Source organism: Schistocerca nitens, chromosome 7 (assembly GCF_023898315.1).
Source record: "Schistocerca nitens isolate TAMUIC-IGC-003100 chromosome 7, iqSchNite1.1, whole genome shotgun sequence".
Classification (NCBI taxonomy): Eukaryota; Metazoa; Arthropoda; class Insecta; order Orthoptera; family Acrididae; genus Schistocerca; species Schistocerca nitens.
This window is the reverse complement of record NC_064620.1, coordinates 467388746-467401146: the sequence shown is the minus strand read 5'-3', so window position 1 is coordinate 467401146 and position 12401 is coordinate 467388746. Positions and strand designations below refer to the sequence as shown.

At 38.0% G+C, this 12401-nt stretch overlaps 1 protein-coding gene across 1 annotated transcript in view; it reads left to right on the top strand.

The window, feature by feature from the left end:
- LOC126195202 (1,5-anhydro-D-fructose reductase-like) overlaps positions 1–12401 on the top strand; it is a 131086-nt gene that overhangs the window by 18605 nt on the left and 100080 nt on the right. The window contains exon 2 of the mRNA XM_049933716.1: positions 6658–6834. Coding sequence (XP_049789673.1) covers positions 6760–6834 — 75 coding nt within the window. The 5' untranslated portion in view covers positions 6658–6759. The remainder of the gene's footprint in view (positions 1–6657; positions 6835–12401) is intronic.

Genomic DNA, 12401 nt, shown 5'->3' with positions numbered 1-12401 from the left:
ACCACAACCCATAGATAAGTGCCTGGCAATTATACTGCGATTCTAGTATGGCTGTAGGTAGGAATGTCACAATATTGCCTATGTCATGAGTGTCATCCATACCATGTGTTAACGCATCAAGAATTTCATGGTGCCGGTTTCCATAACCAGGTAGTGTTTTATGAATGGGCATGTCAACAAATGCTAATGACCCCCACGTTCTTTGCCAAGGTACTATTGTCTGATGAGTCTACATTCACAAATTGTGGTAGCATTAATCAGCTTAATATGCATTAGTGGAGTGTAGACAACCCACACTGATCAATGTCCTTGTTCAGTTACGTATGGTGTTGCATTATGGGGAACAAACTCGTTGGTCCACATTTTATGGACAACATGTTGAATGAATGCAAGTATTGGGCATTTTTGGAACAGGAACTTCCTGCACTACTGCAGGATGGTGCCCTGGACATTCGACAACGTGTGTGGTTTCAGTATGATGGTTGCCCAACATGCTACACAAATGAAGCATGGGAGGTATTAGACTACATTTACATTGTTTGATGGATCAGCAGAAGTGGCCCTATTAATTGGCTTGCTAGGTTGCCAGATTTGATGTTGCCAGATTTCTTTCTATGGGGATATTTAAAAGATAAGGTGTACCAGCAAGTGCCAAAAGGCTGTAAAGGTATAGTTGACCACATGAGAAATGCCTGTGCTGACATTCCTGCAGATGTGCTTTTGTCCTGTCTACAGTCATTTGAAAAGTGGACCACTAAGTGTACTAAAGTTGGCGATCCTATATTTGAGCACTTACTTTAATTGGAAAAGTAGAGTAGGATCTGCCTCGACCACAGCCACAGTGGTGGGTTGAGTAGTGTCCTGTGTGGTATGTCGGAGAAATACAATGTTGCAGATGGGGTTTCCAATTAGAAGTTATAAAATCCTGGCCTTTCCTACTCTTGAGGCACGGTGGTGGGGTCCCATGTGCCATTCGGTATTCAAGGGCCGTTGAGTAGATGCCATAAATTACTATTGTATACCCATTGTATTATTCCAATTAAAGCACCGCCTGTGGCAAAATGAAGAAAATGCTTCAGACAAAATGTATGTGGATTTTGCCGTAGAATCATAATTGACAATAAAAATCGGGGCTTCCAATTGAAGACTTCAAAGCTATCCCCCCCCATCCACACTCAGGGTGGGGTGGGGGATTGAGTGTGATGTCATTGGATGTCCCCCTCCGAGATGAACAAATAGGAATTACAACTTTTTTAGCCAATATGTAGTTTTCCAGCAATTTTAATGTCTTCAATCACAACGAATATCCTGTGTAAAGGAACCCATACGGCTCATAAATAGTTAAAAATTTCCGGTGGGGATGTATGTGTAGGTATAGTTAAAAGTTAGCCCTCCTTCAGTATTAACTCACAACCAAATACTGGTGCTAGTGGTAATGGTGGTGTGGGCACAGTTTGTAACAGCACTGACTGTGTCTCGGATGAGAACCAAGGAGTACTGACAGCCTGGGGGGTGGCCTGAAAACATAGCTGCCAAAAGAGATGGGACTGGAAGTTCGTTGCGCTGGCTCAAAGAATGGAGTTGATTCCTGCATATGTTGTGGTCACAACTGGTTTCCATGATGGATCGGGTGCTCCTGCCTGACCACAACAATGGACATTTGACAACACCCTTGTGCCCGAGAATAATGTCTGACATCCAACACAGCTTCTGGTTGAAAATGCAAACCCACTTGACTGCACCCTGCTGGTAGTTAGATGCGTAACTAGGTTTTGTGTTCCACGGAACAAGCTGCAGCAAATCCTGGAACACATACAGCCTGCGCCCATGCAGTACTTCAGGAAAGCTTCATCCGTTGACTAGGGTGGTGCAACAGGTGGCAAGAAACAATGGTGAAGCCTAGTCAGTGGCTGCTGATGCCAGTGTCTTCCCCAGTTGTGACTTGAGGGCCTGACCATCTGCTCTTCTTCAGAGTTTGACGCTGAGTGGGAAGAGGTGGTGATGAGGTGCTGTATGCCATTGTGTTGGCAGAATGCCTCAGATTCTGCTGAAACAAAGTGATGTCCATTGTCGGATATTAAGGTGTATCAGGCCGCCTCTGTGGTGAAAATGGGAGCAAGCACTGTGACTGTAGCATGTGCAGTCATAGAAGAGTTGAGAACACAATGTTTGGAAATTCTTCTTCTTCTTCTTCTTCTCTCTCTCTCTCTCTCTCTCTCTCTCTCTCTCTCTCTCTCCTTTTTATAAGGTTTGGTTGTGAACACAATCCTGCCACATATGCATAGCGTGCTCAGTTACGCCACCTATCCCAGATTACTAAATGTGGTGCCTAGCTAAGGCTTTCATCCTCACTATCACCCAACAGGAAGTATGTAGCATCTGAACGATGCAACCACTGAGTGTAGGTGGAACAATGAAGCAACATTCAGCATCCTCTGTAGACAATAATACTGTTTTCTGAACAACATTCACCCTGTTTCACAGCAAAGTAATTGTCTAACTCTTGGTCTGATCCACCTGGGAGACACTCTGGCCAATCACTTTACTCTGCTGATACGACTCTCGTATTGGTATGTTCCAAAAGGTTTATTTAGTACCAGGACTTTGTACATGTCTGCATCTAAAGGTAACTGTAAGTTTACATCCTTCAAATCAGTGTTGTAATGGCCCCCAATTCCTGTAACCTGTTTAACTCAGTCTTCTCTGCATCATGCATCGTGAATGGAACCAGCCATATGGGACAAAATTTAGTCACAGTGGACTGCTTGAGTGAAATATGCACTTCAAACTCTTTGGCCCAACTCAACAATGGTTGGAATGACTGCTTATAATTCCCTAACAACAACTAACAACAATTCAGGAATGGTACCAAAGTGGATACCAGATTCAACTCATCCAGTACTTGGAAAACAAATGCAGCAAATGCATGTAAGCCAAAAATATTTACAGCTTTGGCAAGCTTATGACCAACAAAATGATTTGCCCATGCAGTCATTTGCCCTTGCAAAGGGACTTTTTGCCAGATATATGAAATAACCTACTGCTGCAGTGGCTGCAGAGAGAAAGCTCAAATACTGGTAGGATTCCTAATTAATCTGAGAAACTACAGTGCCCTATCCACCTGGAATTGACCCTTGGTATTGTTGATATCCAACTCAATCAGGAGTTTATTAGGTGCTTGGCCTGGTTTTGCTGGAGCTAGAGTTAAAGCAAACACCAACATTTGGTCAGGTTTTGTTATCCTCAGTGTATTGGTGAAGACTGGCACATTGGCTCACAGCACTGTTTACCTGCCCAAGTACACTCCTGATAAGTGCCCTCACTTGCGACAGGCCCAGCATGTTGAAAAAATGTGGACACAGGCAATGCTTGTGGTGCATCCAACAGTATGGACAAGACTTGAGCATCAACGGGGCGAATCCGATGCTGTGGAGGAAATTTCCTTATTATCTAAAGAACATGGTCTACATGAAGATGCCCAGCAAGCTTACGTCTGTGTAGTAAGTCTATTGGAGTCTACTTGGGAGCAAAAAATATTTCCTTGATTCATAGCGGACTAACTTGTCAGTTCGCAGTGGAGTGCTGAGCTATTTGCCAATTATCATGAAACACATTTTGAGCTGCTGCAGACACCTCAAACATTTTGCCAATATTTGCAGTCCTATTTAATTCAGGGACTGACAATTCCAAATCTCTAGAGTGCCCCTCCTTGTCTGATGCTAATGCAGCAGCCATGTCTTTGATCAAAGGATCAGCCTATGATACCACACAGTCTGTATATTCAAAGTTGCATTTACGGGCAAAGCCCAGAAAATCCACAATACAAGACTGATCACAATGTTTCCTGCATTGATTAATTGCACATCAGGAAAGCATCCTTGTTCAAAAGATTGATTAATTATTTTAGTTGGTGGAGGTGCTATTATGTGGTACATTGCTTTAATCACTTTAGTTGGTATCCCATACCACCCAGCTGAGTTTTTATTTTTTAATGATGATATAATATTTTCTATGTGCTATATTGAGACTTTTTTAAAATCTGTGAGATACTCAGCTCCTTGCTGGAGTCCAAAGGGGTTTACTTTACTCTGATACTCTACTATATCAACATCTGACTTTGCCACCTTTACGAAGAATTCATTTAAACACTCCGGTATTTGAGCTGGATTTACAATAAGGCTATCATTTACTTTAATCCTAGATATTTTGTTTCTATTAATTCCAACTCCTAACTCTGATTTGACAACAGACCATACTGCATTTGTTTTACTTTTATGTTGTGAAATGAACTTATTGTTTGGGTGCTTTCACGACTGTTTTGAAGGTAGCTTTATAATGTCTAACATATTCAGTAAAATACCTGTTTTTATTATATTTCAGTTCATTATGTAGTTGCCTCTCCCCAGTACTAGAAATTTCTATACCCAGAGTTATCAATTTAAATTTACCAGTGATTTTGTTACATGTGGTTCTAAGTGGTAAAGTTTCATTAAACACCCTAAGAAAACTGCTTAAAAATTTGTCAGAGTTACTTCTACTTGAAATACAGCTGTCACAAAGCCATTCAACGTCTCTTAACTTATTTCTAAATACAGTTAAATTTTTTCATTGAAGTTCCTTTTCATAGAGCTTCTGTCACGTGGAATTTCTTTGTTAATTTTTGGTAGTTTAGTGAATAATGTAGAGTGGTCAGAGATTCCTAGATCTAAGCAAAATTTATGGACATTTTCAAATACATAGTTGGTTAGGATATTATCAATACAGGTGGCTGACCATGCATTTACCCTAGTGGCTTGCGTAAAGTTTACTTTGTAGCCAAAACTTTTTACTATGTCAGTGAATTTGGACTCATCATTGCTTTCACCTAGGATATTAATGTTGAAGTCGGCAGCTATTACAATCTTTTTTCCTTTTTCTTTGTTTAGATTTTCAAGGAGGCACTGAAATTTGGCCAGAAAAGCTTCAATTGTAGCTTTCTCTGGTACTCTGTAAATAGAAACTATTATGATATTTAGGTCCCTCAACTTGATACAGCAGCTCTCAAATATACTATCTTCATTCAAATGATTAAAACTATTTCTTATTGCATATTTTATATCAGAATGAGTAAATATGCAAGAGCCTCCATGTGATTTCTCACATCTAAAAAAGCTGTTTGCTACTTCAGAATTTTCGATTTTGTTAAAAATTTTAATATTATCAGATGAAAGCCAATGTTCATTGAGGCAAATAACTTTGATATTTTTACACTCAGAAAGAATAATTTGTAATTCATCCATTTTATGACTTTTGTTTTGAAAGTCAGCACTTAGACCATTTATATTCCAGTGCATTATGCAGGAACGTTCTTTCTTATTTATGATTTCAAGCAGTATTTTCTTTCTTGGGTTACCATTTCGGTCTTGCCGTTTTAGTTACCAAACACTGTTTCTAATCTCCATCATTCCTTATAAATTTCCCCCATTATTCAGAATTTTACAAGTATCAGCAAACATTTAAGAATTTTTGATCCTAATATGTTTAAATGAAGACCATCCTTACCCAGGCATTTATTGCTTAAGAACTTATTTGGATTTACATACACAGCTCCCATGTCGTTACCCTTTTGATACAATAACCACAGGGATCTATGATGGTGGACCCCTGTACATTTTGTGTGAGTAGCTCAGCCAACCCATCTTTACATCTCGTATTCAGGTGTAGAGCAGAGTACAAAAGTTGCTGTTCTCTCATTGTCTGTACTGTTTATCATCCATATTTTGCTTCTGTACAAGGCTACGCTTCTGACAAATACTTTCTAGCACTTAAATTTATTTTCAGTGCTAACAAATTCCTAATTTTCACATCTACAGTGTTGAGTGTTTTATTTTCCTAAATATAATTCCCTTGGCATCACCTGATTTAATTTGACTTAAATTCATTGCCCTTCTTTTAGCTTTTGTAATGTTCATCTTATAACCTCTTTTCAAGATGATATCCATTCTCTTCAAGTGTTTTTGAAAGTCCTTTGCAGTTTCTGACAGAATTACGATGTTATTGACAAATCTTAAAACTTGTCCCTGAATTTTAATTTCCTTTCCAAATTTTTCTTCTCGAATATATTCAGATAACCACTAAAGCCTGCTAGAAATGATAACTGTGAAATTATCTGCTGAGCTGCAAAAGATACTTTAATCTACATGTGCCAAATTATTGCAGTCAACGAAATTTGAAAAATTATCACAATTGATTTTTCCCCAGTTTGATCTCATGCAACATGGAGATGATGGTCAACATAGCCTTGAAATTTAAACTTAATATTGTGCATAAAATATTGTGCATATGATCCAGATACCTGCTGTAGATGGCCACTAGTAGCAGTTTTAAGTTGTACTAAATTTGGGTGAAAATATCACAGAGCTTACATGAATTTTGCAACCCTCATGTTATCCCTTGTATGCTAAAATCTTGAGGTTTTTTGTATCTCAGACTCAAATTTTCTGTAGTCTGACTTCATTTTTAGGGAACTAAAATGTGTCCACTTATTGTGCAATTACCATACCTTTAAATGTGCAGAGTAACACAAGTTCCTCACCAGTAAACATGATAAACTGTGAAGGCGCTGTGTCATGTGAACTAGTTGTTGAATGAGTTATGTAATATGCTGTTATCTTGCAGTGCACAGAATCCAGTGGCTATTCACAAGCTCCAGCAACCAGCTGCTGGTGAGGTGGATTTTCCAGCATTGCTAGGAGCAGCACATTTGACATATAATAAAAGATGGCGCCAAAGCTGGAGAATGTGACATTCTTTAATGGGCATAAAATGCCTATTGTTGGGCTAGGAACATTTCAGGTGATGTGACTGAAGATTGTTTTGAAACTCATTGCTGCAAGAGAGAAATTCCAGTAAAATAGAAGCTTTTTGATGGGTTGTCTTTGAGGCATAAAATTTCAGTAAATGTTTGTTTGAAACTCGAGTATACCAAGATTTGTCAGTCCTTATTTCTGATTTATTCTCTGTAGAAAATTAGAGTATTTGTTTTGAGTTGTTAATATATGACATGCCATAAGTTATGGAACAATTACAAAAATACATTACTTCCCAGTTACCTATAAATAATATAATACAAATGGAGGGAGAATCTACTCCTCTTTTCTTTAATACTAAAAAACACTTATTTGGAAGAATTATTCCGTGTCTTGTAATAAAGGAAGTGCAACATGATAGGTTCAGTTTGTCATAATTCTTGTTGTGACTTATTTTAGGTTGTTTTAGTTATAACTGTTTTTAGGTTTCCTTCAGATTAGTTATGGATAAGATTAAATTTTGTGGAATTAATGTTGTTATGCAATTGATATGATGCCAGTTTCTGTAGCTATTGACTGAATGCAGTGTGAAGTAAAGTTACCTATGAGCAAAAAGCTAAATGAGTTTTGGAGAATATTGAGATACTTATTACATGTAATAAATTATCTGTTGTAGTATTCAATTGTTATGTTTAGCAAGCACTATACTGATTTCTCCACTTTCATTCTGAAATGATGAGTGAACTAGCTTTTATAGGTTGTAGCATAAACAGCGACCCTTATGAATGGTATATTCAAGCACAGCATCAATAGAGTTATTTACTCACAAAATTTATCAACAGTTCATCGAATTTTGACAGTAATAGAGATATCCAACTGTGTGAAACTAGAAGTGAAACTTATCTACTCTTTCTTCTAGTGTATCTAACTTGGGTACGGAAAGGAGTGTAGTGCTCAACTATAAAACCAATTGATAATCTGCCCACTAAAATAAAACTCTGACAGTTGGCAGAACTGTTTTAAAATGTTGCTGTATTACTTGTCAGAGGGTACCCAGTACCACTACTAGTCATTTCCTTTCCTGTTCCACACACAAATAGGGCGGGGTAAAAAGACTGTCTGTGTACCTCCGTATGAGCCCTAATTTCTTGTATCTTATCTGTGTGGTCCTTACGTTGACAGCAGTGGAATTGTTCTGCAGTCAGCTTCAAATGCTGCTTCTCTAATTTTTTTCAATAGTATTCCTCTACAAGAACTTTGCCTTACCTCTAGGGATTCCCATTTGAGTTCCTGAAGTATCTCTGTAACATTTCCATGTTGCTTGAACCTACCAGTAACAAATTTAGCAGTCTGCCTCTGAATTGCTTCGATGTCTTCCTTTAATCTGACCTGGTATGGTTCCCATCACTCAAGCAGTACTCAAGAGTAAGTCACACTAACATCCTATATGTGGTCTGATTTATGGATGAATCACACTTCCCAAACTCTCCCAATAAACCAAGTCGACCATTCACCGTCCCTATCACATTCCTCATATACTGCAGCAAGCTGATGTTAGGGATTTTGATCTGTAATTTTCAGGTCCATTGTTTTGCCCTTCTTATACACAGGAGTCACTTGCGCTTTTTTCCAGTCGCTTAGGACTTTGCACTGTGCGAGAGATTTGTGATAAATGCAAGTTAGGTAAGGGGCCAGTGCTGTAGAATACTGTTTGTAAAACCATATTGGGATTCCATCTGGACCTGGCAACTGACTTGTTTTCAGCTTATTACTTATGCTTGTTACTATGTCGTCCATATGGGTGTCTGTTCAGTGGTCAAATGATGGTATGTTTGCATGACTCTCCTGTGTTAACGATTTGTTAAACATGAAAAATAAAACTTTGGCATTTATTTTGCTATCTTCAACTGCCACCCAGACTTGTTAACGAGTGACTGGAGGGAAGCCCGAGACCCACTTAACAATTTTACATAGGACTTAATTTTTCTTGGGTCTGCCAGATCTTTTGCTAAGGTATGGCCGTGGTGGTTATAGTATGTTATGCATATAGATCTTTCCACAGGCACATGAATCTTACTAACCTTTGCTTGTTGTTATTCACATGTTCTATTTTGAACCAAGAGTGCAACAGCCTCTGCTTCCTCAGCATTTTCCAAATTTCACTGTTAAACCATGGTGGGTCTTTCTGTCCTTAATCCACTTACAAGGCACATAATTCTCCTGACCACAATTTACAATATGCATAATTCCTCTATGTCCATCTTATTGAAAATAAGTGGTGTCAATTCGTTGTCTTGAGTGAGGTGCTAACAACTGCTCATCTGCTCTTTTTAGCTGAAACACTCTTCTATCCTTCTTGACTGATTTATTAATTTTCATAATCATAGTTGCTATAATAAAATTATGATCACCGACCCTGTCTCTATAATGATATTGTCAATAAGTTCTGGCCTATTTGTAGCTACGACATCTAAGATATTTTCATTGTGTGTGGGCTGCCAAACTGGCTGCTAAAGACAGGTTTTAGAAAATTTGTTGAAAATGCTTCACATGATTGGCTGTCTGTACTCTCCACAGTGAATCCATAGATATCTCAGTCTGCACTCACACCTGCAACTACTGTAATATTACTTACAAACACCTCAAGACATTCTACAAATGTCTTTAGAACTATCACAGTGGAATCAGGTGGCCAGTAAAAACATCCAACAATTAACTTGGTTTTACCTAGACCTGTTATATGAGACCAGTTGACTTTTGACTTCACTGTGAGCTCAACTTCAACCTCAGGAGAGAGAATATTTTTGTCAACTGCAATGAAAAGTTCCCCTCCTGTGGCCTCTAATCTGTTTTCCAATATTCGTTCCATGACTCGCTAAATATCTCAGAGCATTCCACTTTGGGTTTCAGCTTACTATCTCTGGAAGTGACGGAAACTTGGTGCACTTGCTCAGGAGACTTGAAATAATACATATGTAATGTTTCACGTTCATAGCATTGTTTTCGGCTGAGAAAAAAGTGCATTACTTTCTGGGCAACCCTCATTCTTCAGCATCCCACATTGTTCCACATTGATTATTGTAGATGATTATCTTCACCTTCAGTCTACTTTTCATTATTACTGAATTGTGATCTGAGTCTATATCTGCTCTTTGGTACACCCTACAATCCAGTGTATCTGGTTTTGTAATCTCTGACCATGATGTAATGCAGCTGGAATTTTCCTTCTTGTGATTTTTGAACTGTATGTTCACCATTAGTACTTGAAATTTATCGCAGAATTCAATTACTCTTTCTCCTCTCTCATACCTATTTCCAGTCCCATATTCTCACATAACTGTTTTGTTTTTTGCGAAAAAGTCACGAACAAGCATTGAGGTGTGTGTGGAAGCCTTATTGTGATGCAATTTCCATGAATGGTTTTGCCACATTTCTGGTTGTTTTCTTCAAATTTATTGCTGGAAATGGCACTTAACTTCCTGGTAGTACTCCTTATTGATTGTACAACCATTAAGCAGGAACTCTTGATACATTATCCCATTATAATGGAAGAAAACAGAAGAACCTTCACATGTGATTGAACTTGTTGAATTTTTTTTTTAACCTTTGACCTTCTGGCAGTTGCCATTGGGACAGTTGGGCATTCGTTTGGAAGTCATTCCCATTTTTCATTACCTGTTATAACCCCCTTTAGAAGTTATGGATCATTCATAGTATGAAGGCTTTCACGACCGGATGACATATCTTCTGGTAAATCTTCCGGGATGTAAGGTCGTGGTCCATGAAACTCTTCAGCTCCTAATGTTTCGTCCAGAGCTGCGCTGGACATCTTCAGAGGGGTATTTCTCCTCCGGTGAGTCTTGTGAGTCGGCAAGACTCACCGGAGGAGGAACACCCCTCTGAAGATGTCCAGCGCAGCTCTGGACGAAACGTTAGGAGCTGAAGAGTTTCATGGACCACGACCTTACATCCCGGAAGGTTTACCAGAAGTTATGGATCATTGTCGACTTTGTTCTACAATTCCTGAGCAATGTCTACATGGTGTAGTATTTGGTCAAAACTGAACAATTTTAGAGCAAACTTTCAAAATTTGCTGTACACATTTCATGCCCCAAAAAATTGCTTTGCATGAGCCAGAGGATATGCTGGTATCATCAGCAATCTCTCTGACAGTGATTCAGCTTCCCCCCCCCCCTCCCCCCCTCCCCCCCCCAAATCAGTAATTGATGTGCTATGATGTCCTGGGTGGTCATCATCTTCAGCATCTTCTTGACCCTCTTTGAAACATTTATACCACTTGTAAACTCTTGTCTTACTCGTAGTGGACTTGCCAAAAGGTCCCATCAACATTTCGAATGTGATGCTGCAGTTTATTCCATTTTCAAAGCAAAATTTACTGCACATTCTTTGAGACATCTTTTTTGAAAGTAAAAATTTGCTGAGCACTCAAAAACCTTTTCAGTTGTCAACAATAAAATATATATTCAAAGAATATGTATTCAAAGCAGCTGAAAATGCAAACATACTTGTGCACCAACAAGATTTCAAAAAATGAAAATTTGATGTATAAAGCCTACAAAATTCAAAAATTCCCATTACATTTTTTGATCATGCCTCGTGTTTTGGACTAAATTCAGTAGCAGTTCATAACCACACACTCATAATTATCTCCCAAAAGGCTCATTTGCAGGATTTCTTTGCTTTTATTATTGTAAGCTCTCACCCATGCCAGTTTACACTATTAATTATGGTACACTATATTGTATTACTTCAAAAATTTAGAAGAAAAGCAAAATGATTTTGAGTATCAAAGAAACAGTCTTTTATAATGCTGTGGAGACAAAGAAGAAGATATCTAACTAGGTGTATTTTTATTTATGGATCTATCAAATAATATCAGCTTAAAGAATGACCAATTCATGGTGCATGAAATCATTTTTTTTAAACGCAAGAACTGGTTTCATCGCACTGTTTTAAAGATACACTCTTGTGGTGTACTGTGAAACAACAAATGTTTGATCATCATGAAAGAAATGAAATTCGGCAATAGACAATTCATGATGGAATGTAACAATATTATAAAAAGGATAATTGGTGCTCAACATGTAGCAGGGACAGTTGAGTTACAGATAGGTTTCTTTGTGACTCAGTATCTCCACTATATAAAAAAATTAAATTGTAACTCTTTACACATCAAGATATGGTAACATACAATGAAGGCATTAAGTAATGAAACGAGATGTTGCTGGAGTACTACCTAATATATTGCAGGTTTACAGGTTAACTATTCCATTTTTCACCATCCAATATTGGTGATAAATTATTTACCACACAACAGAAGGTCACTTTTATTTCAGCAATTTTTGCTGTATATAAGGACAGAGTTTTTGGAACAGTAGTACTAGAAAATGGGCATGTAACACAACATGTTGGTTGTGCTAAGTAAAATAAATCTCCAATTTTGGCTGACAATACTAAGTACAGAACAGGATACTATTTCATAATTATTTTCCCTTGTAGAACCAAATCATATAATTATCAAGTTAGATATGACTATTATTCATTGATGATGTACTCGAAGTTCAGCAGTATCTGTGAATAATACTTAAAAAA